The sequence below is a fragment of the Diadema antillarum genome, unplaced genomic scaffold, assembly GCF_040938485.1.
Source record: "Diadema antillarum isolate AM-2024a unplaced genomic scaffold, OU_Dant_1.0 scf00000018, whole genome shotgun sequence".
Classification (NCBI taxonomy): Eukaryota; Metazoa; Echinodermata; class Echinoidea; order Diadematoida; family Diadematidae; genus Diadema; species Diadema antillarum.
In genome coordinates, this window is record NW_027270907.1 from 1,088,374 (window position 1) to 1,113,404 (window position 25,031).

The window sequence follows — 25,031 nt, forward strand, 5'->3', positions numbered from 1 at the left end:
TAGCAATGAAATATTTTCATGTCGATTATTATTGAACATTGTGGCTATAAAATGGTATTAGTTAAATAAACGTCTTGTATTAATTCTTACACTGAATATCATGAACGCTTTCTGCACAGCAATCAAACAGAAAAAGCATTGACACGACGGTGTAGATAGGGGCATTTCCCCTCCCACACGAAGGTGATTTTGCATTTTCAGACCTTAAATTCAGCGATCTGGTGCAAATTTTTGGTGCAATACTTTTTCATCGAAGTGTTAAAATCACGGAATTTAGCTCTTATTCCGAATGTGCATCATCTGTGTATATGTACAAAGTCTAGTGAGGAAGAGCTTACGGGAAGGGGGATTTCCCCCTCCCGCTCTGCGGAGCTTTTGCCTTTTAAGAATCGAAATAAAGTGATCTGGAGCACACTTTTCATGGAAAATTCGGAAATTGTCATTCCCAAAAATGTATTAAGTCTAAAGTGGGTAACAAGCAATGGAAGGGTGGCAAGATACCTCTCCCATATTCAAGGGAGCCTTTTTTTTTCAGTTTTGCTGAAGCTTTTTGAACTGAAATTCAACATTCTGGCGCACCCTTTTTTGAAATATCTGGAATTTTTTCAATCAGAAGAGAAGTGTAGCAAGCCTGTGGAAGAGATTCTGTATAATTTTCTGATTGCAGTTAAACGTTTTGGTGCACACATTTTGTGTCATATTTGGAAAACTGTTTATGTTCAAAGCGTAGCCACAGTCTACTTCTATGCATGGGGGGGGGGGGGGGGGGCGAGCAGGAAGAAGGCGTGGGCGAGTGTTATCTCCACCCTTCCCGTACGATGGAGCTTTTGCCTTTTTAAGGTTGAAATTGAGATATCTCCTATACGCATATTTGATGGAATATTTGGGAAATTATTAAAAGAAATTAATGTGGGGTGGGGGAATGAGGGAGGAAAGGGTCGATTAAAAGGGGAAATTCCCCTTGTACACTGTAAAAATATCGGTGTTAGATTTAACACCACGGGTGTTAAATCTAACACCGATCAAACTTCAATAAAGGACCACACCCACAGGTGTTAAAAATGCACTGTGATGGTGTTGAAAAGTGTTCACCTGACACTTCGTGGTGTTAATTTGACACTGTACCTGGTGCTATTTTGACACTGTACTGGTGTTAATTCAAAAATGACACCACATGGTGCTGATTTGATATTCGTTGGTGTTAATATCAATGGTTTAACACCCGTCCAGCTTCAATAAGAGACCACACCAGCTGGTGTTACTTTGGTGTAAATTTATTTTCAATTTTTTTTCAAAAATCTAGTATTTTAATGTAAAATTCTTGATCGTCTTGTTTAAATTAAAAACAAGAAGTGCAGTTACTAAGAAACTCTTCAAAAAACAGTTTAAAATTTGGAAATGACACCCGGAGGTGTTAATTTAACACCATAAATGAGCACCGAAAATTTAACACCAGCTCGGTGTTCACTATTTAACACCGGGCTTTTTGCAGTGTACATGAGGGAACTTTGAGTTTTCGGAATATAAGTGATAAGTCTTGTGCACTCAGAATTATTCATAATTTTGTGTAAATCTAAAAAGTGTACTAAGGCTAGGGAAAGAGGCACAGAGGGGGAGGGTTTGGGAAGGGGATACCCCCTCCGAAGCACGAGAGATTTTGCATAATTTCAATTAAAATTCAACGATCTGGTGCACACTTTAAGTGAAATGTTAAAAAAAAAAATTAGGATCTTATTTGATGAAAGGTTGAATAAGAGACCCGCTTCATGTGCATGCATACAGTATACACGCATTTTTTTTTCCGCCTCGCAAATCCCCGGTCCAAATCTTGGGGGGGGGGGGGGGGGGGCGACCGACCCCATCGTCGTCCCCCCCCCCCCCCCCCCCCCCCGGCTACGCCAGTGGTTGTTGTTGTTGTTGTGGTGGTGGTGGTGGTGGTGGTGGTTGGTGGTGGTCGTCTTTTTTTAAGCCCGGCCTACAAAATGCTCTCAGATGGAGAAGCATGACGATGGCCCCCATCGACAGCATCCATGCAATCAAATCGCAAGACGAGGTTGGGGCAAAGGGGACCAAGTATCTTTGGGTTTGAAAAGCGGAATAGTCAAGCAGTATCATGTTGAACAAAATACCACTACATTACAAAAATAATAAAACATTAACAAAAATGGCAACATTCCAGCTGTCTATCATCTCTTGAATTTCCTTCCTGTCGTTGAAAGTGTGTCGTCTGCTTACCTGTTTATAACCTCGAGCAGCATCAGCCACATTTTCGACCTAGGGAAAGAGTCGAGGTCGTTTCCTCACTTCCGTATTAAAGTCCTGTAATTCACTTCCTCGTTCTGTTCTATCCCTAGATACCTATAAAAACCCATAGCAAATTAGTAGGAACTTTCAAATGTCTAAAGCATTCTCATTATACATACAAGCCACCACGCAGCTAACTATTTGCAGTCCTACAATGCTTTGTCATGGATTGGACAATTCAATAAGGGCAACTTGGTATTGACTTCAATAGTGAGCGTGCATTAAAGAAAAGGAAACTATTATGATATCATACCTCTTCGAGTTTTCGAGAAATAGACTTATATGGTCATTGGAGGAACATTTCAACATCTATCAACATTATATCTTCTGGTCTTAAGGCAGTAGCTAGTGATAGTAAGTATGGAACATTTACGTATGAAAGTTGTTGTTTTTATTTGTTTGTATATTCTTTGAAATTTACTGTTTATAGCGGGGATGTATTCGCTTCCGCCAAGATACGAAATTCTGTCTTCAGTATATATAGCAAAATAGAGGAAAGGAGAGCATGGTATTTTATATAACACACACACACACACACACACATAGACACACGCATATATATATATATGTGACACTGCACCTCAAAACAAACAAAAAGTCGCCAGACATGAATTTTTAGTTAAGACCATATTCTGAAAGAGCAGACTTTAAGCTTTAAAATGATGTATAACTCAAATCAAATGGACTCTCCTAACCTATCTAAATATTGCAAAGAAAGCACAAACTCAGGAAAAGTGTGAACTGAGAAAAGAGGCTCTGAAGTACAGTGTGTATTCAAGCGCTTAATCTTTACCAAACCGTGCTGGCTGTGCGATGAATGGGACAAAAACAGCAAGTAAACCACCAGGGTAACAACAATGAAGGGATTATCAGATTAAAATGAAATTGAGCATGCCTCACTAACACATTCTGTCAATAATCAATGCAAACTTTCAAAGCAGTAGCACTATCCTTTCAAAAGTTATTAGAGTTGAAATTGAAGAGTGTGGACAAGGTTTTTCAGAAATGAAAAAGGGATTCTAAAGACACACCTAATCACACTATTCTACCAAAAATGTTCGAAATAAACTGCTAAAAAAACACACTTTCCTGCCCGTTTTATGATGCCAAATTTTAGCATAATGTAAAAGAAGACCCGCTCTTTCAGAAAATATGAAAAAGTCAAGTTCGGCTAGGTTGACCCATTTCACTTATTTTCAGTCCTCACGCAAAATCAGTGTGTGCGACTTTATGTTCGTTTTGAGGTGCACGGTCACATATATATATATATATATATATATATAACCAAACAAGAAAAAAAAAACATTCAGGCAAGTCGATTGCTGGTGTCGATTATAGCACAGGATTGGGATACGAGTCTAAGTGTATAATTATAATCCGCCTTTGAAATACAGCTTTGTAATATGAACAACTACAGTTGTACATGGGAAATCAACATTGCATATTTTTCATAAAGACCACATAAACCTTACAACGATTCGGCATCATTTGGAGAAAAAAAAAGTTGGGTTGGGGATAAAATTGCTGCACATTGATTTTCCTTTTTGGAATCCGATTCTAAATCCCTCCGACTTTAACCTCTTTCTAATGATAGAAATGATTCATAAATTGGCATTGAAAAATAAAACACTTGAGGTGCTTAAACTAACACGGGGGTCACTTAGTACTACAGATCTGTGAACGCATCCTCAAAACAATTAAAATTCTGGATCCATGCAGACCATGCACCGGCTCACCTTCTAAATTGATCACCTGCTCAATTACCACAACGGACCAATCATGAGAATTTCCATCCAAATTGGTTTATAATAACTTTTCGATTAATATATTTAAACAAAGGTACAAACATAAAAGTCCTCCAAAGATTATAGTTTAAGGAGCCCGGCTTTGAATCTAAGATATTGTCAAGGTAAGTGTATAGAATATGAAACATTTGGAGGCCGTACCACAATTTTGATGGTAAATCAATAATACCATAAATACTCTATTCATACCTCCCCCCCAAAAAAAAAAAAAAAAAAAAGAAGAAGAGAGAGCACAATTTAATCATTATTCTTTGATATCTCGAGAGATTTAAATTACCCGTCAGGTTTGGGGTGTTTTTCTGACTTTACACCAAGATCACTTTATTTTTAACCTTTCCAGACCTCAGGGTATCAGGATGACGGGTTACGAGGGCCGTCATCGCATGCTTCAAGAATTTTTGATTACAATTATTCACTCAGTAGACACTGTAAACGACACAGGTCGTCGCACACCTGTTGCCATTTTTTTCCCTTGTCTGTTGTTGTGCGTTTTGAACTCGATTGTCAAGGGTTGACAAAATAATGTACGTCCACATGTCAAAACTGTGTCCTACTTTTGCAGACTAATGTCCCCCCAAAGAGAGTGACATATCACCTGACTCGAATTCTGTTTTTCCTGCTAACATTCCTCTCGAGGGAATCTTTAAAGATGGCCCCCAGAAAAATGATAATAAAAGAGTAGAAAGGAAATAATAAGAGCCAAAGAAACAAAATTTTCTGGCTTAATAAGGGAATAATTACTTTCAGTGTCAGAAGGGAATAATTACTTTCAGTGTCAGAAGGGAATAATCACTTCCAGTGTCAGAAGGAAATAATCACTTTCAGTGTCAGAAGGGAATAATCACTTCCAGTGTCAGAAGGGAAGAATTACTTTCAGTGTCAGAAGGGAATAATTGCTTTTAGTGTCAGAATGGAATAATCACTTTCAGTGTCGGAATGGAATAATCACTTCCAGTGTCAGAAGGGAATAATTATTTTCAGTGTCAGAATGGAATAATCACTTTCATTGTCAGAATGGAATAATCACTTTCAGTGTCAGAATGGAATAATCACTTCCAGTGTCAGAAGGGAATAATTACGTTCAGTGTCAGAAGGGAATAATTACTTTCAGTGTCAGAAGGGAATAATCACCTCCAGTGTCAAAAGGGAATAGTTACTTTCAGTGTCAGAAGGGAATAATTACTTTCAGTGTCAGAAGGGAATAATCACTTTCAGTGTCAGAAGGGAATAATCACTTCCAGTGTCAGAAGGGAATAATTACTTTCAGTGTCAGAAAGGAATAATTACTTCCAGCGTCAGAAGGGAATAATCACTTTCAGTGTCAGAAGGGAATAATCACTTCCAGTGTCAGAAGGGAATAATCACTTTCAGTGTCAGAAGGGAATGATGAGCCAATGCTCCCCTAGTCAACGTGGGGCCTGTCGTGAAAGGAATACAAAATAGTACAGGCATATGACAGTATTGATTTGAATCAAATCACCTTACATGACGGAACACATTAGCTACAAGTGGTAAAGTTTTTGTCTTGCATTCAATCAACATACTCGTATGCACACGCACAAATAGAAGCATAATCATGATAATGTGACTACTAAAAGGGACTCTCAATTTACTTTTCACATTGCCTATTTTGTAGATGATGTGATTTATGACAACATCGCAAAGTACAAAATGTACAGTGTTAAGCATGTATTTTCATTCAAGAATTACACACACGTATATAATCGCGCCAAGTAGCCTATCAACGTGATTACGTTTCACCGAATACTAAACAACACAACGACGAGGCATAGAATGATACAGGTGACCTTTCACTAAGTCACGATATGGTGCGAATTTAAGTTTCGCAGGTGGTGTTTTCAAGGTTAGCTTTCGTATTATGATACACATATATGTGTATTTGACTTAAAATTAGTGCAAGATAAGATGGAAATGGCGACAAAAAGTTACAGGGTGTCATATTCCTACGTTTAACTAATTGTCTTTCTCTGTTCGTTAAGGGACACTTCACGGTGTTTCCTACTAGTCACGAATGTTGGATTACAACCAGATTGACAGTAAATCTGTTACTTAAATGATTCTTGTCACATAACTTGTCTCACTATATGCAAGTATATCATTATCTAGAGAATACTTTCCTGTGAAATGCATATCGTCACTGAGGTGGCAAGGCTTTGTGTTTCAAATTTTGGTGTAAATCACTTTTTTGTGGATTAATTGTCAGATAATCAGTTAAATGATGTCTTGTCCAAGTCCTAGATGTCAAAGGAAAGGCTTTCCCATTTGTTGTAGCGCTTTGGCTGCTTTGTGGTTTTTTTCGCTCTCCTGAGCATTTGACATTTTGGAGATACAAAGTTTAGTCGCCCCCACAGCGATATGCTAATCAATGCCATTTTTTACCCATGCAAGACAGGGAAAAGACATCGTATTTCTAAATGATGCGCGTCACTTTACAATTACATACCTATTCTTCACAAGTCATACTAAGGAAGAATACGGTTTGTCAGAATCATTCTATACAGAGCTTCTTCTTCTATTTCTTCCAGGTGAAGTACGTTGACCTCTGGGACGAGTATTTTCGTACTTTGTGCAGTGCTAAAACTATGTGTGCCATGCTGCATTGTCTGATGCTGTTTTGTTGCAAGTAATGTATATACACTATAAAAAAAAAGCTGACAGACATCTGGAAATTCTATCGAGAAATGCTTGAAAGATACAAAACTTTTGTCATTATAAATCATCATATTCTCCCTAACTTCATTCGTCGGTAACAAAGTTACTTTTGACTCACATCACTCTGTTTTAGTGTGATGCACATCAACGCATAGATTACTACTAATTCATAACTCTTTCGGACATTTATTATCGTTACAGAAAATTATCGTAGGCAAATCAAGGTATATAATCACTTATCTTTCCCACTCCTTTTACAGTCACATTTTATCAAACTATAGAGGAATGACAATATACTACATGTATTACGTAAAAAAATGACTTCTCCTTCAGTGAACACTCTTTATATACACATCAATGCTGTAACGATTTTAATCACGTGGTTTGCAAACGAATCCACACAGAAAACATGATTATTCTCTATCTCTTGTGACACTCAAGTTAATAGAGGCTCAAAGGCATCCATTGTTTGCAATAGTCTTGGACGAAGATGTTAGTGTCCACTCATAACAAGTAATGAAAGTTATAAATATCACTGGACGAAATCAATGGCCACATACGCACATATTCTCTCTCCCTCTCTCTGAGTCTGACAAGAATACAAACATAATGTACAGTATATACAATGAAGTATATATGCAAATATATGAACAGAATAGAAGTACGCATGTACTCAACTGGATGACTCCGTGATAATGTAATCTTTGTATCCTTGATACAAACCGAACCTGAATCCCCAAAGCGATCCGTTCCAATTCTCCTTGGCAATCATCACTTCTCAAAGATGCACCCTACCACGCATCACACATACAATCCACATGCAAGTACAGCCATCAGTATAAAAAAAATGCGGTATTGTGTTAGATATAATGACAAGGTGTGATTTTGTTTAATAATTTCATGGCGCATCCATGGACCGACGTACAATACAGACTGAACCGATTTTTCTGACAAAATGACGTCACAAGAGATTATTATTTCGTCACTGTAATGTCCTCAAGGCATCCCGCAATGTCCCCGCATTGTTCGATCTTTGCTCACTGCGCCGGCCGCCTGGTCCTTTCGACTGTGACTGCAAAGAAATTTAAAAAAACAACAACAACAACAAATGAACAAACAGAAATTAGCTGAATTAACTGAACAGTTGAAATAAAGAACATTAAAGAATCGTTTGATTCGATATCTGTCTGGTATTGATGCGTGTGCGAAAGTTCGGATGACCATCAGGTCACAATTTCGGAAAAAAGCAAAGTTCATAGAATGTCTGAACACGGCAAGTGTTAACAGCGTTCGAAAGCCCAAACTCAGCACCCCCCCCCCCACACACACACACACACACACAATCTGTAGGGGGAAAACCCCATAAAATCCCATCTCAACCAAAACTATTATATCATCCCTTTAAAGTACGTTTGTCGCATAATCACATATCATACATAATGCTGTGGGGAAAAAAAAACACAGAACGGATACGTTCAAAGGCTGTAGGAAGGAAATATGTTGAAAAACTAACAACAACGAATGTAACAGTAAGGTTCACGCGAATTCAAACAAAGTGAAAGACGTTTTGGTCTTAGTAAGCTGGTTGGCTGTTTATTTTGTTTCATACAATGCACTTCCTGAATCAGTGGGAGTTCAAGTTCCCCTTTCTTTCTCCGCAGCAAACTTCCAACCTTTCCATCCAACAGGACTACCTTGGGGCACAAGGAGTTGCTTACTGCACAGCTCGACTCTATGGCATGTACGGTGGCTTTGCAAGCCATTTTGATTTCCATCCAAATTCATCTTTCAATGCTAGGTGGCAGCAAAATATGCATTTTCAAATAATCTTTGCTCAATCAAGGCACATAATTATGAAGTATAAAGAGATAGGCCCTAGTTTGAATTCCCTGCTGTTTTCTTTGCGAGTGCCAGCCACACGAGAACAATTTATTGACAGGTCCGCATAGTGTTGCATCATGACAACAATACATTGTGTTATAGTGATACATTACGCACAAGAACCATTCATTTGAGGTTACGAAGAACCTCTGAAGTAAATTTATGTGAATGTATGAGTGTGCCATTTGTGGTTATCAGCAGTTGGTAGGTGAAATGTGACGGTGGGAAATTTCATAATCACTGATCCCTGGTAGGGGGTATAACCTCCTACAGGGATCCGTGATTGATAATAGACCCGTCCGTAATTCCACTGTGTGCATGACCAGTAAAAAAAGTAATTTGCGATAATATCAAGCACGTTTGTTTGTAAATCCACTAAGGCAAGCAAGTGTGATTTAGTGATTATTCATGTAATACTTAAATTAGACCGCTTCTGAAATGTATTCACATCATATGCCTGCTTTGTTGACCTTAACAACCACAAAGCCGGAGGCTTGCCCTATCTAGCAACAACTAAATGAATTCCTGCTTATGGAACCTAGTTATATGCAGCAAACAGGTGAATGGCATTCTTTCGTTTCTAGACTGTAGGAAAAGAAATATCCACGAATTGTAATCAATTACAGAAACGGTCTATTGGTGCTTGGCAGCACATCATCCTGACAGCAATAAAGTATTCATTACAGCCTAGTATTTGGCAATACTACCAGAAAAAAGTCTGCCAAAGCCATTATGTCATCAATGCGAAACAGTGAAATAGATTCTTTTCAAATATTAATTGACGAGCTGACGATTCTGGTCATCCGGTCTGCACAGGTTCATTGCTCATTCTTTTTTTGAACATATAAATGCCTCAAATTGTTACATCTGTCAAGATAATGTATCATGCCACTTTGACCATGAGTGAAGTACCTAAAAAACTGAGCGAAAAAAAAAGGTCATTTTCCAAAATGTGCACATAATCTTACTACAATATGAGTTATTCACCTCCACACTGCCTGGCACTGGTGGCGCCCCTCATAGTTGTCGTGGTGCCGTCTGGACACATGAGGCACGAGGTCCGCCCGGTACTGTCCTGGTACAGACCTCGAGGACACAGCTTACAGACCGGCTGCGTGGCTGGACCGAGGTCCACGGAATACATACCACGGGGGCAGTCAACTGTAAATGGAGAACCAACAGGACTTTTACTATTGTAACGAAATCACGCAGAATATTAAACTGGTTTACATTCATGCATTATTTAGACTATTTTATTTATGATACGATTATTACTGTGTTATGTCCAGATTCTAATTTGATAATACTTGGTTATTGGTTTGTTGTACAACAGGCGCGACTAAGACCGAGAAAGGCCGAAAACTTTGCATTTGTACATTATGATGGACACACCTCCACACCTCTTGAATATCAATATAACCGCATTTTGAAACAGATGAGCTACAAACAGGACATTCAAACTAAGAACCCGGATTGCAAAAGGTTGCGATTCGGTGACTGACTAATACCCGCTTACTTATAGCTTAAGTCAACATTAGCCCTTTAAGCTGCAAAATATGGTGATAAATCACATTCGAACAAGAGGAAGGTTCGTCGAATTTTCCCCTTTCTTTTTTGAGCTGAGACAATTGTTACAAAAAGGAAATCAACCATACTGCCCTACTTTGGCAAAAGGAAGCAAGTGACAAAAGTGACAATTCTCGTAAAAGAACGAAATGTGTCTGTCATTTACACTGACGTCAATGGACTATCATGATGTCTTATCTAACATATCTCTTGGTAGGATGAGTGTTTCTGCATGAAATTTGGCCTGGAAGAAGAGCTCATTATGTGAATTATGAAAACATCAATAACTCATATTCGGATGGTATGTCACTTGCTTCCTTTTGCCAAAGTAGGGCAGCATAGTTCTCCATGCAAATCCATACAAAAAAAAAACCAGGGACAATAACAGGTCAGCTCGGTGAGATTACAATCATATCAGGGCAAAGTTTACACATTTTATCCAAGTTTCTCCATTCGGATGCTGAAGGCTAAATCGTTTCCCGATACTCGCATCACAGTTCCTTCCGTAATTACATAAAGTTGGCTCCAGAAAATAATCCTGTGATGCCCTCGGTAACCTCTCCGGAACTTAAACATGTTAAGCATCCATTTTTTTCTCACATGTCTGTTCTTTTCGCTCAACAGAAATGGAAAAAAAAAGACAAAATTCAATTCAACATTTGCAATCTGCACGTACGCAAGAGCAGTTACAGTGGAAGAGACCCAAGAAAGCCAAAGAATCAACCTTCTATCTACACTCAGCAAAAAAAGAAAGTAAACACTTTTTCGAGGTCATATTTTTCATAGAAGATTTTTATGAAAATCAATGTATTCTATACCATATTAACGGTACTTTAATTGGCTATTAAGCTCATGGATTCATTAAAAAGAAAACTTTACGCATGAGTGAGCACATTCGTTTTTGTCCTCCAAGCCACAAAATCAAAAATTGCAAAAATTGGCATGTTCTCTTTCATTTGCAAATGCCCTTCACGATAACATTGACAACAAAAGACCAGTTTAACACAATGAGAGACATGAATGAAATAGGAAAAATAAGTCTTTGCTCTCTTTATCTCTTTATTACCCCTAAGAAAACAAAGTGGGAAACTAAAGGGGAGACTAAGAATTTTCGATTAAGTCAAACTTCAAATGACATAGGGAATAAAAAGCATAAAGATGGTTAAATGAGCAGAATTTCTGTATTTATTTCCTTTAAACTAGCGAGTTAAAATCCACGTGACAATTTCAAGGATGTCAGAGATTCATTTCCTGACATAGGGGATAGAGATTCGTTTCATAGTTTTGTTTTTCAGGTAAAAAAAAAAAACAACAACCTTTCTTTAAAGACATTTTCTTCACTTGTTCATTTTATTCCCGTGCTATTCGAACTATCTTATCCCCTGGACATTTGTTCGTTTCTTGTTTTCGTTTTTGTTTTTACAAAACAAGACTAAGTTACCAGTGGGTAAATCATGAGGGCTATCACCGAAAAAAACCCCAACATTCCTCGAATATTTTCTTTCTTTAATAGAAGCTAACAAACATCACGATTTTGTTTCAGATCTTTGTGATTATCTCATATAGAGACATGAAAAGTGATGAAAAGGACAACATAAAGATGCTAGTAAAGCTACGGTCACAAAGCTTCGTACGAACGATGCGTTCGTACGAATGTACCTGTTCGTACGAATTCTGGAGTTCGTAGAGATTCGTAGAGATGGGGCACAGATTCTTACGGCCTTCTTACCAATTTCGTACGAACGCTGTTTAACTCGCAATAACAACTAAAGACCTCCTAGAGAAACAAAATGATCTTCAGTTATACAATGGCCGTAGAATTCGTACGTTTTTCGTAAGAATGCCTTGAGTTAAGGCTCGGTCAAAAATGCCTTTACGAACTGCTACGAACGCCGTACGAACGATTTTTAAACGATTTCGTAAGATCTTCTTAAGAAGGCCGTACGAAACCAGCGTTCGTAGACCATTCGTAGATCGTTCGTAAGTTCGTAGCCTGGTCGATGGTCTTGACCAAGATTTTTTTAACTTCGTACGAAACCCTCTCTTCGTAAGACGGCCGTATGAACGTCGTACGAACATTGTAAGAACTACGCAAGATTTTGTAGGATCGAGAGACAATTCTAGAAGCCTTGAAATATGCAAAAAATCGTGAAATCTCCTTACGAGTGACTTAAGAGTGCCGAGAGTTGCAGGTACGACCAATTTACGACAAAAAGAAATCGTAAGATGCCCGTAGGTCTGACGAAAGAATAACTCAAGGCATTCTTACGAATAACTTACGAATTCTACGGCCATTGTATAACTGAAAATCCTTTCGTTTCTCTAAAAGGTCTTAAGTTGTTCTTGCGAATTAAAAAGCGTTCGTACGAAATTCGTAAGAAGGCCGGAAGAATCTGTGTCCGATCTACGAATCTCTACGAATTCCAGAATTCGTAAGAACAGTAACATTCGCATTGTTCGTACAAAGCTTTGTGACCGTAGCTTTATTCTTTCGTTAGACTTACGGCCATCTTACGAAAGACGTAAGAGCCCTCTATGAACAACTCATCGTAAGAATTTAAGGCTTCTAGAACTGTCTCTCGATCCTACAAAATCGTGCGTAGTTCTTACAATGTTCGTACGACGTTCCTACTCCCGCCTTACGAAGAGAGGGTTTCATACGAAGTTAAAATAAAATCTTGGACAAGACCATCGACCAGGCTACGAACTTACGAACGGTCTACGAACGTTGGTTTCGTACGGCCTTCTTAAGAAGATGTTACGAAATTGTTTAAAAATCGTTCGTACGGCGTTCGTAGCAGTTCGTAAAGGTATTTGTGACCGAGGCTTCTGGTGCGATCTGCAGTATGGGTGGCCTGATTATAAGTTAACATCTGTCCTTACTGCAAGCTGGGCCGCTAAGTGCGGGGAATGTCTTCAGCTGCTTTCCCGCCGCACACGGCGCCGAGGCGTTCCTCCTCACGAGCTCGACTGCGGTGCAATCTGGGACCTGTTTCGATGGGCTCCACTGTGCGGTACTGTCGCAGGTGTAAGTCGCTCTAGGGAGGGGACCATCGAAAAAGTAGAAACCAGGTAGGCACGCCGGCTGGCACATCTGTCTTTCGCGCCAGGCGGTGCAGAAGTGGTGGCCGTTGAGTGGGCCGTCCAGTACGCCACAATCCATGGCGAGAGCTGTGCAAATCCACAAATCACCGTATCAGGAGAAGGATTGATGTTCAAGTCAAAGCAAATTTTTGCTAATGACGTTACACAATAAACTATGAAAAATGGAGTGGTCCCTATTACTCAGCTTCTAATAAGTCATAACCTGCCATTGTTATTTAGCAGTAGTAGGCATCTAGTAGTAGGCCTACTGGATGTGTAAAAAAAGCAATATCGTCCGTGATGTAAAAAATGATGCAGGCAACACTAAATTTTGATCAATTATGATGCAAATTGGTGATTATGACTCTCACATTGATACTAACAACGATGATGGTAATGGTAATCATCACTATCTTTTGACATACTCGTTTGACATACTGAACATACTCTTTTTATGCTTTACAATTCTTTAATCCTACCATATATTATGTATTGTAATCTAGTGTGGGCTACAAGTTCAAAAACTAAACTCAACCCTATTTATTTACTACAAAAGAAAGCCATTCGCATCTGTACTGGATCACAATACTTAGCCCACACCAGTTCACTTTTTTATCAGTTAAAAACACTGAATATATTTGATATAAATACATTACATTCTTTGCTTTTTATGTATAAGTATTTGAACAACTTACTTCCAAACATTTTTCACGATTTCTTTAAACTGAATTATACCGTTCATTCATATCCCACTCGTAATTCGCAAAATTTTCATTTAGTAAATCCCAGATTATTAATTGCACAAACATCTATAAGACACAATGGACCAAATCTTTGGAATATACTCCCAGATTATGTTAAATCGTGTAAAACTTTATATTCTTTCAAGGCTAGATTGAAAACTACATTACTGTCAGATTACAATCTATGAATATAGCATTTGAATATATATATTTTTTGTATGATCACATTTCTTTTCCTGTAAATTGGATTTAAAACTACAATAAATATACGCAATGTTTCTGTGTCTATCATTTCATTTCATTCCCATTATCTTCAGCATCCCCACTATCACTTTCATCTTCATTATCACATTTTTCTTCATCATTACCCTGTCAGCATCATCATACATCACCATCATCATCATCATCATATTTCACGTTACTCTTATTCGTACCTATGCACTATACATATATAAAAAACATAATGTATTTACAGTGTTTTATATTTTGTAGTATTTCTCCATTCCGCAAACAATATAATTTTCTGTGTATTATGTAGATAGGTGCCTGGGCTGCCACGTGCTCAAGCTTTTGCTTATAGTGGCAGTCCTTCTTCCGCATAATTTCTCAGATAATTATTTGGAAAATTGGTAATACGATTTATAATTTGTTAATGAAATTAATTTACACATCGATTTTCCTTCTTTGAATCATGTACTTGTAATCTGCTTACTGATATTCCATGTGATATTACTGAAAATAATTTTGATTTATGTATGAAATTGTGTTGGAAGAAAAATAAATCAATCAATCAATCAATCAAACAATGGTCATGATTGTATAGCAATGGTAGTGATCATGACAGAAATTATCACGATTATGAATACATGTCTGTGTTTGTGTGTAAACTCTTGTTTGTGTGTGCGTGCGTGTGTGTGTGTGTGTGTGTGTGTTTTGGGGGTTTTTTTACGTTGCTTATACTCACGCTGTACAGTGATTCCGAAAGTGCAAGTAGCTGTGTTACCAGACGTGTCAGTGGCAACATACCGGGCTGTATATTCTCCCCACGTGATGTCACCGTCAGGGAACTAGACATGGAATACATACGTCACATTGCAGTACGCTTAGTAATCACACGTGACCAAATTTACGTTTTACTGTTTATTACTAGGTTTGTCTATAAGTGTACTCACTAATACTGTAACAGCGTCTTTGATACAGTTGCATAAACACTTAGAATTTTACTTTTGTAGTTAAAAAATGAAAATCATCTTAGATTTTAATTCGAAGTTTACAAATAATTTTTTACGTATTTGGGAGGTAGATAAATGTGAACACAAAGATGAAAAATATCATTTTTCTTTGTCGTGCATTTACTCGGTTTTTTTTTCTTTGATTATATCTTATTGTTATGCGCAGTTGATATATGCTTCATAGAAACTGCGCAATATAAATCCACAATTATTATTATTATCATTTTTTATCACTACTACTGTAACCTATACGAAAATGTACTTTGAATTTGATAAATCTCAGTTCAGTGATTTAGACGGATTCAAGAACAAATTACGGACTTGACATAATAGGTAATCAAAGTAGAAAGTTGTGATCGGTTCCATGACATTTGCTCCTGCCACAATTACTCTCATGAAATATCTGCATGCTATTCAAAACATAATATATTCTACCCACAAACATAACCTTATGCCTAATCCTAATCCTCACATCAAACTAATCCTATATAGCCCTATCACAACCCTAACCCTAACCCAAAGTCCTTGGAGAAAACAATATCGGAGCAACTGACGCAGGAGCAATCAAATGTCGCGTCACTTTTGAGATCACACGCTTTTGTTTGTGATTTGCTCATCAGTTTGCAACCTACAAACTAGGGCCCTGTTTAATGAAGAGTTATTATAATTGATTGTATAGTTGATTTTTTATCAAGTAAGTTTATGGCAGCCTGTGCGGTAAAGAAATTCATAATCGATTATATCTTTTGTTAAAACGGGGCCTAGAACTCGGAGAAAACGCATACATTTATCAAATACATTACAGCCTTGCATGGACTAACAGTTTTTAAAGAGTTTTATGTCCAAGAGATACCCTAGAATAAACCAGTGGTCAAACATTGAATGATACATTTTTACAAACAAAAATGTGTTTAACAATAAAACACAGTTGCAGAATAAATTAAACAATAAAGTAAGATCTTACAATAACTTCAAAAACAAACGCACTTGCTGTGGACTCACTATTTCGCGTGTGACACTGGCGATCTCCACGTTATCAGTAAAAGTTGGCTGCGTCAGGTTGATCGAGGATGGGTAGCGTTCTTGAACCTTCAAAGTCACCTGTTGGGGACACTCGACGGGCTGCGGGGACTCGCTGTCTGTGGTAGGGATGAATTGTGGAATATTATATTTGATGGGAACATCAAAGTGACAATAGTCCGACCTCTGTTATCCGGGCATGTCGGGACTGTCACTCTTCCGGATAAGCGATTTGGCCGGTTATGGGAGAAGCAATGTTTCAATGTTCCAACCCAGTGGTAGCTACGAAGATAGTGTACACCGCAACAATAATGTAATTCGTGCTAGCCTACTTAAAATCACGGTAATGGAATAGAAAGATTTTAATGTAAAATTCGTTTCATGTTTCTGTGGCATCATCATAGGAAAATTGCGTGAGTTGGTGGGGTTTGAATTGTATTTTAAATCACTTTTTCTTTGTTGATGATGTTTTTGTCCTCACTGCCAGGAGGCGTCCGGATACTAAAATAGAGATGTTCGGATAAGAGAGGGCCTGATAATCGAGGTCGAACTGTACTATGATAAGTGAAGAAATGTGATCTACGGAATGGTGAACGAGCACATCTCTTTCCGAGCTAAGTGGAAAAAAATAATTATTACCTATACGAGGTAGTTTTGCGAGGCAATTGCAGTTGTTATTTTGCAGGGTCAAAGGTCATCAGTCAATATTCGTTGGTCTTTTGCCTCTTCCGGTTTTCGCTATTCACTTTACACAGGGAGGTGGGAAGAAAAAGAGTGGAATCTCTCTCCCCACCTCCCTGCTTTAAATGTAAACATTCCGATCGACCACGAAAAGAAAACATTCCAGGACGCCGCTGCGTGTCGGTTACGCGCACCGCAGAAGAACGCCGATAAATCAAGTCATACAAGGTCGACCACTTCCAGCAGCACTACGCGTCAAACAATGACTAGTCCATTTGCGCTCAATAACTGCACAGTGACCATCAGCTTTACAACCCTCCAAATTTAAACAGAAGTAAAAATAAAGTGTAAAAGCGTTCAGATGTTTGAAATTCGCCTGTTACGACTACATATCTTTGAAGTTGGAGTTGAATGATATACATTGATGAACAATTTTTCAGTTATTCGACATGTTGATGATCTACAGGTAGTCAAATGTGGCTTGATCTATATCATAGTGTATAGCCGTATTCACATATTTTCCTAATTTACGTAGGGGATAGGTAATAATTATGATATTGACTGGCCTTGAGGGAGATACCAGATAAATATTGCCCGCACAGAAAGAATATTCTTTTAATTTGGGCAATATTTTCTGGTATCTCCCTCGAGGCCAGTCAATATTATATAAATGTTGCTTATCTGACGCGTGTGCTTGCGAAATATCGGAAATCCGAACCTAAGTGTTTTTCCGAGAGAATCAATTTAAAGGGAAGTTGCAATATTGGTATTTTGAAGTGAACTGTAACTGTGGCTTAAAACAAACAATTACAGAGTAAAGAGAAGTTTTACAGAGTTATTGGTGATCAATAGAAAATGTTCTATTCTCTACATTCATAAAATGGCAAAGAATATCAAAGGTGCAGACATGTATAATAATATGGAGCCATTCAGCCACTTGGCTCGAGCGTATTTAAAACTTACTTGATATAAAGACGCAACAGTACACAAAGACGCCCAACTGCCCGACGCCCATTATGCCATTCTATTGTTTACTACGTCTGTCTTTTTCAATTTGTTAGTGCTAAAAAAAAAAGAAGAAAAAAGAAAGAAAGATATATATCGCCGGGTTGCTGGAATTCGTTACTTTGAAAGATAAAGTAACCAAACTTTATTCAGCAAGTCTCAAAGGAATGGTATAGTTTTGGTTGAGACAGGGATTCATATTTCAACTTTTTGCGAGATAATGATTAGAAACCACTTCTATGAAATGTTAAAGAGTAGAGGAATTTAAAGTTTATTTGATGAAAATCGGTTTTGAAATGGCTGAGATCTCCAAAAACAAAGTAAAACAAAGTGGCTCTGATAAGAGGTGGGTCCCATCTTTTATAAAGACCACTTTGTTTTTGCATATCTCAGCCATTTCAAAACCAATTTTCATGCAATAAAATTTAAGCAAAAGATATGCTGATCATAGCATTGTATGCTCTTTCATATTTCAAGAATAGTTTCTCATTATCTAGCGAAGAATTGGAAACATGAAGCCTCCATCTCAACCAAACTACACCATCCCTTTAATTGGTTTAGTGACAGCGGCTTACCCACGACGGTGACGGCCATCTTACACGATTCGGCCGTCCTGGCGTCACTCGTGTAGGCCGTGTACGTAACCAGCGTTTCGCCGATCCCGAAAGAGTGTCCCGACAGCGGATGCGACGCGTTGACGAAGTCCAGGACGTGATCAGCTTCGGGAAGGGGGACGATCATCTGCGATGACCCCTGTGGTAAAATGGCCGTGATGTTTTCATGGCATCGAATCCGAGAATCTGTGAAGATAAAGAAAGGGAAGATTATAATTATGATAACCCTTAACATGCAATACACAACTTGTCAACCAAACCCGTGACCCGTTGCCCGGAATGTGCCGAAAAAGCAAGATCCAGTTCTTAGATTTGATTTTCCACTGCTTTACAGAGCTTGGGGTAAAACTGCTTTCTTAATCTTCGTATTTTCTGTGTTTGTCTGGCTATGAAATGATCAGTATTCTGTTGGGGTGTTTGTCTGTTTGGGTTTTATTTTGGTCAATATTACATAATGATTAAAGACCAAAGGCATTCTTCAATTCATCTATTGATACAGAGGTAGCTGTGATTTCACGGTAACATAACTTGATTTACCAATAAGAATGAGGGTCAAAGAAATCTGGATTTCAAATGATTTGACAAAATCTATTTCAAATCTTCATACAGTACGGCATCAAGTTCATATTCATTGTTCAAGTACGTGAGTTCAACTCGGTTAGCCTCGTCAAACGAACCCAGCAATAGCATTTTCTGCACAATTAGGGTATTATAATGAGTTCTGCACCATAAGAATTTAATCAAGGGGCATTCCAGACGATTTTCATAATTTTACATCATGTAGTACATAAATCAACAGCTCCATGTATAGATTTGTGGCATCTATTGTGGTTCTTGAGCAGAGAGACAATAATTTGAAAAAAACCTTAAACATACTACACTGAACAAGGACGATGACATAGGAGGCTCACATATTTCAGAAATGTAGCAATGTAAATACATTACAATACCACTTGCTCGCGAGTTCACCTGTGTATAATCTATGTATGCTTTTTTTTTTTTTTGTTCTGCTCCCTTGAGCCCCAGCTCATGCATTCTTATGGTGACCCTGCCATGTCATCATCCTTGTTCATTGCAATTTGTTATAAATTTTGAAAATACTCTCATTCTTCATCCAAATTATCATAAATTCTGAAATTCTGTCCTCAGTATAGCTAATTTATAGTTGTTCAAATGTAAAAATCTGAAAATCATCCGGAGGTCTCCTTTACCTTTTGAACAAATTGGCGCCCTCCGCGACCATTCTCCCCTTCGCGAACACGTCACGACCGAGGCACCAAGAAGGTGGTAGCCGCTCTGGCAGGAGAAGGTGCAGGCGGACTGAGGCTCGCTGGGTCCAAGGCGACAGCTCTCGGGCAGAATCTGGCCGAACTCGAGAGGCTCAAAGCTGGCACAATCGGTTCCTGCACATGGAAAAACGGATTGAAAATTCAGGGAAAATTAGCCCGGTAAAAAGTCACTTTCACTTGGAAATTGTTTATTCATGAACATGAATCATAATGAAATACACTGGAATATTCAATAGCTAATCAATAACATTACCACTAGGAACACGGAAAAGGTCCAATAAAACACACATTACCCAAAACTTGATTTTTAACCAGAATCAAAGCGGTTTTCCATTTGACAAACTAGACTAGTACTCACCCACTTATTTCACATAGGTCCCTACTCCTAGAAGTATTGGGCTGAAAGGTATGGAATGTGTACTATGACATGAAAAAAAAAAATCATGACCACTGTCATGCGAATAGGTTTTCTTGTCTTCCTCATTTTTTTCACTCTCGTTGGAAAGTAGGAAATGAGCGCATCTTTAATCTGATGACGCAGAAAATGGCCCAGTGGAAGGAAGGAAGTTCAGAAAAGTTTATTTATTCATATTATATCTCGAAGCCCGGGTGCTAAATTGCGTATAACATTACAAATAATTTCAGACAGTTACAAAATAAAGCACTTACAGGCATGATAAAAATGAGTGAGAAAATATCATAATTACACAAATCAATAGATTGAGCAATATCCGATATATAAAACGCACGGTAAGAACATATTCCACATTGGTCAAAACAACCAGATCTATATGAAAAATACTGTGACAGCTGGTTTGCCTGTACTCCAATAAAACTACAGAACATCATACGCAGGACATCAATTTTGCATGACTGATGATAACCAAAAATAAGATATTTAGAAACATGTCATTGCAGAACCCCAAATATAATTATATCAATTGTTTATATATTTCGTAACCAAATTTCGTTCTCATGACTAGATTATCCCGTGAAACATGTATTTGGGAACCGTAGCACTCTCGCCCGACTCCAAGATCCCGTGACATACATTCTTCTTTAAACATCGTCCAAATAACATCAAATTTTTCAAAAAAAAAATTTTTCTAACTGTCCCGAAATATACATAAAATTTCATATATCTCCATTCAGAATTGCAGAAATATAAGGGAAAGTAACATTATGGTAGTGATTCTCAAAGTAAGTATCAATACGAAAGAAGTGTGGAGTAGAGATACGAGAGGGATATAGGAGAAGGAGAGGTAAAGATAGGAATAAGTAGATAAGTGTATACGTTACATATACAGGAATAATATGTGGCAAGCTCAAAATTATACATAAATATCATGCATATCAATTGAAATATTTGCAGGTGTAGTTGATATATTCAATACGGTAACATTATAAGATTATGAGAAAAAGAAGTAGCAAAAATCACAAAGAAGGCGACAATTCAGCTTTTAGGCCCCCCTCACACCTGAGCGAATTGCCTGAAATATGACTTGCGATGGCTGGCGAAAGGCATTTTTGGAAAAATCGTTTTCAATGGTAATTGATAGTAAGTCATATTTACCCTTCGTGTTTGGGTTCGTACACCTTCTGAACTAACAGTTGCGATTATTCAAATTCGCACGGGATTTTTGAAAATGTTTAAAATTTCCCGACGAATTGAAAATTCGTCTGTCATTTGCATCTCTTATTTAGTCTGCGGTAATCGTTCGATTATCGTTCGTGTGCTATTGTCACGCATGGTCCCTCATCGCGCTTTTGCCAAGGTGGACCGATCTCGAAAGAACCCTAAACGAAGCAACACGATGACTACATGTGGACTTGCGCATAGAAACGAAGATACTATGACAAACGTATTTTCGCTTGCCATCTTCTATGCGAAGGGAAACTAAGATTGACTTTTACTAAATTTGAAAGGCGATGCTTACACGAAGGCAAGTCTAAGAGATACTGTGACAAACTATGGATTGCGAAGTGATACGAATACGAGCGAATGACCTGACGAAAAAATTGGCGAATGCTGAGCTCCTCTCTGTGACCAGCCACTCGCCACGCTACTCATATATAAACATTCCACCTGAAAGTTTAAAAGTTTCTTCAGAAAAATGGAAGATGCAGCCCGCCTCAGAGTCCAGTATTTACTGGCAATGGCTCAGAATGATATCATACATCAGCAGCTGAACCTACACCAGTTCATCAGAGGCCGATTCAGATGGAGACGAGGCTTCAGACGACGTCGTATCTGGAGAAGGACTAGGCTGAACCCTGCCAGAAGAAGGGCTTTTGGAATCTACGACCAGCTGTTGGTTGAGCTCCGAAGTGAAGACCCTTCGACTTTCAAGAAATTTCTCTGCATGCCCCCTGAACTCTACGATGAAATCCTGGAGAGGGTTAGAGGAAGAATCAGGAGGCAGTACACCTGGTACAGGGAGCCGCTGGAAGAAGGTCTCAAGTTGGCAGCTACTCTCCGTCATCTTGTGTCTGGCACCAAGTACTCCGACATGCAGTATGGGTGGAGGGTGCCTGAAAACACCCTATCTGTAGTGGCCAGGGAAGTGTGTCAGGCCATATGTGACGAGTATGCAGATGAAGTCATGACAGCCCCTTCAACCCCTGATGGATGGAAACAACTTGCTGGTGGATTCTATAAGCGCTGGAATTTTCCCCACTGTGTGGCAGCTATTGATGGCAAGCATGTGGCCATCAGAAAGCCTCCTCTGTCCGGCTCGCAATGCTGCAACTACAAGGGTTTTTTAGTATAATCATGCTGGCTATTATAGTGGACAGTAACTATACAAATTTATCTGGTGCGATGTTGGTGGTAGGTACGATACAATAGGGGAAAGAGGGTAGTTCGAGTCAATTTAGGGGTACGTCAAATTTTTATCACCTCACCTCCATTGTTACTGTTTCAATATTTACTTTTTTGCTAAAATGAAAGCAATTGGGGCAATTTATCTCAGTTTTTGCTTGATACCCTTTTTCTTCTTCAAAAACGTGCTTTAAGAATAATTAATAATATTGGATATTTATTTCACACAAATGATCTTTTGTGTAGAAGGAAAAATCTGAAATTGATTGATTTGTTTCATTATAATGTTGGTATTTTTATGTACAAATTGTCAATTGATGAGCTTCCTGACATTTTTGCACATATGTTCATATTATAGAAATAACTCTCTTCATATCTACCCAACTCGTCATCGTGATGACTATCACCTTCCACGTACTCGCACAAGTTTTGCGGAAAAAAAAATATTAATGTTTACAATGGCAAAAAATACTGGAATCTTCCGGCTGATTTTACTGTTTATCTTTGTCGTCCTTTAAATTTAAATGTTGCGTGGATGATTTCTCTGGCCGCACTAAAATCTGGACGGACCTGGTCGCTTTTATACTCCCCGAGGAGCGCACACACACGTACGAGAACGCCTGATATATTCTTTCGTCTTCGTTTCCAATCGCACGCCATATCAAACCATTGCTCTTTGTTCGTTCGTCTTATCGGGTCATATCAACCCTTCGCTCGCCTTCGGCCGCAATTTACTCAAAGAAGTGAACCGAAAAATCGTTATCCTTCGCGTGTCATATTTATCCTTCGCTTACCATTCGTTGATCATATTTGACTTTATTAGTTTATAATCGAATGATTTGAAGGCAATTTTATTTGAAATCGTTGAGTTCGCGCGCATTTCGTGCGTTTTTCTCATTCGTCCCCCTTCGTCCCCCTACATTCGCTCAGGTGTGAGGGGGCTTTAAGATTAAACGAATTGCCGATGCGGTACTCACGAACGCAACGGGGAACTTCCCCTGACCATTGGCCGTTGGCTGTACACACGAGCTGCTCCTCGCCTTCCAAGTGGTAACCTCGGTTGCAGTTATACGTGCACGTTGTTTGGACTGAAAAAGAGCAGAAAAAAAAAACATACCGTATTGGAGGACAGTAAACAACTTACGCACATTGGTGCCTTTGCGCCTCTTTGGCCCCCCTTATGAGATCGCACTCACATTACACTGATTAAGGTATAATCGCGATTAGTCTTGATGGCAAAGAAATGTGAGGGAAACAACATTGAGAGGACATAGTCATTCGATATTGTTCGTAGATAAATTATATGCAAATTAAGTCGTGTTTCTACATCTTCAGGAAGGAAACTTGAATCTAAGGTGAGCACAGGTTTATACTGCATGTTATGTCCTATCCTGACAAAGAGAAGCAAGCGACAGAATGCTGTTCCTTTAATATAGATGAGCAAAATTTATCTGTAATTTACATTGACACCAGTTCAATTTAACCGTAGGACGTCTTGATGCGGACATATCTCATCAGTAGGACGAGTGTTGCTTAGTCTAAAGACATTCATTACTATGGTACATTACATGGTAATTGCTTCCTTTTTCCAACATAGGACAGCATAGTCACTATGCGTGACGGCTTGAAGCCTTGAATATTTCAGTCGACTTTTTTTCCACTCTTTTCAAGATTATGAACATTCACCCTTACTTTGCAATTTTCTATTCGTCGGCCCCAGGTTACCATATCTTTGTTCAGGTCGTTTGTTCTAATGGTTATCATGCACTGATTATTCCTTTTGTTTTCGTTTTTCGATTGGAATTCATTCTAACAAGTACCTACTCACTCAGGGACCAATATCTATTCCGCTTGTGTAATTCCAGAGAGATATAGAACGCGGTACAAGAATGGGTGTTGCAGTTACATTACAACTGAAAAATAATTGTGTTTTTCAAGCTCTACATTAACAAGTACTTAAAGGACACAGGACGAGTTATGGGCTAAGTAGAATAACCTAGTGATAAAAAGAGCAGTGCATTGTACCAGAGGTTCATAGGTTTTTGTTTTTTTTTTATTGCGGAGAGTTTTCTGCGGTTCTTTACCCGGCAGACCGGTGTCGCCTTGGTCCCGGCCACAGCTTCTGCTCACTCTTCCGTTTCTGGGGTCTGACAGCGGACTGCAAGTTTCGGCTGATAGTATGGCCAATGGTAGATAGATAGGTAAGTAGATAGATAGGTGGATAGATAGATAGATAGAGGGAGGGAGGGAGGGAGAGAGGAGGAGAGACAGGAAGGGTGAGATGGAGAAGAGAGAACATTAATAGTCCACCCC

General features: G+C 38.6%; 1 protein-coding gene across 1 annotated transcript in view; it reads right to left on the minus strand.

Annotated features, from left to right (window-relative positions):
* Positions 1-5,968: 5,968 nt before the first annotated feature.
* Positions 5,969-25,031, minus strand: part of LOC139728123 (uncharacterized) — a 47,448-nt gene continuing 28,385 nt past the window's right edge. The window contains exons 13-21 of the mRNA XM_071639086.1: positions 24,803-24,889; positions 23,696-23,806; positions 19,820-20,011; positions 18,570-18,794; positions 16,291-16,427; positions 15,021-15,123; positions 13,113-13,400; positions 9,651-9,824; positions 5,969-7,854 (exon numbers count right to left, since the gene is read on the minus strand). Coding sequence (XP_071495187.1) covers positions 7,820-7,854; positions 9,651-9,824; positions 13,113-13,400; positions 15,021-15,123; positions 16,291-16,427; positions 18,570-18,794; positions 19,820-20,011; positions 23,696-23,806; positions 24,803-24,889 — 1,352 coding nt within the window. The 3' untranslated portion in view covers positions 5,969-7,819. The remainder of the gene's footprint in view (positions 7,855-9,650; positions 9,825-13,112; positions 13,401-15,020; positions 15,124-16,290; positions 16,428-18,569; positions 18,795-19,819; positions 20,012-23,695; positions 23,807-24,802; positions 24,890-25,031) is intronic.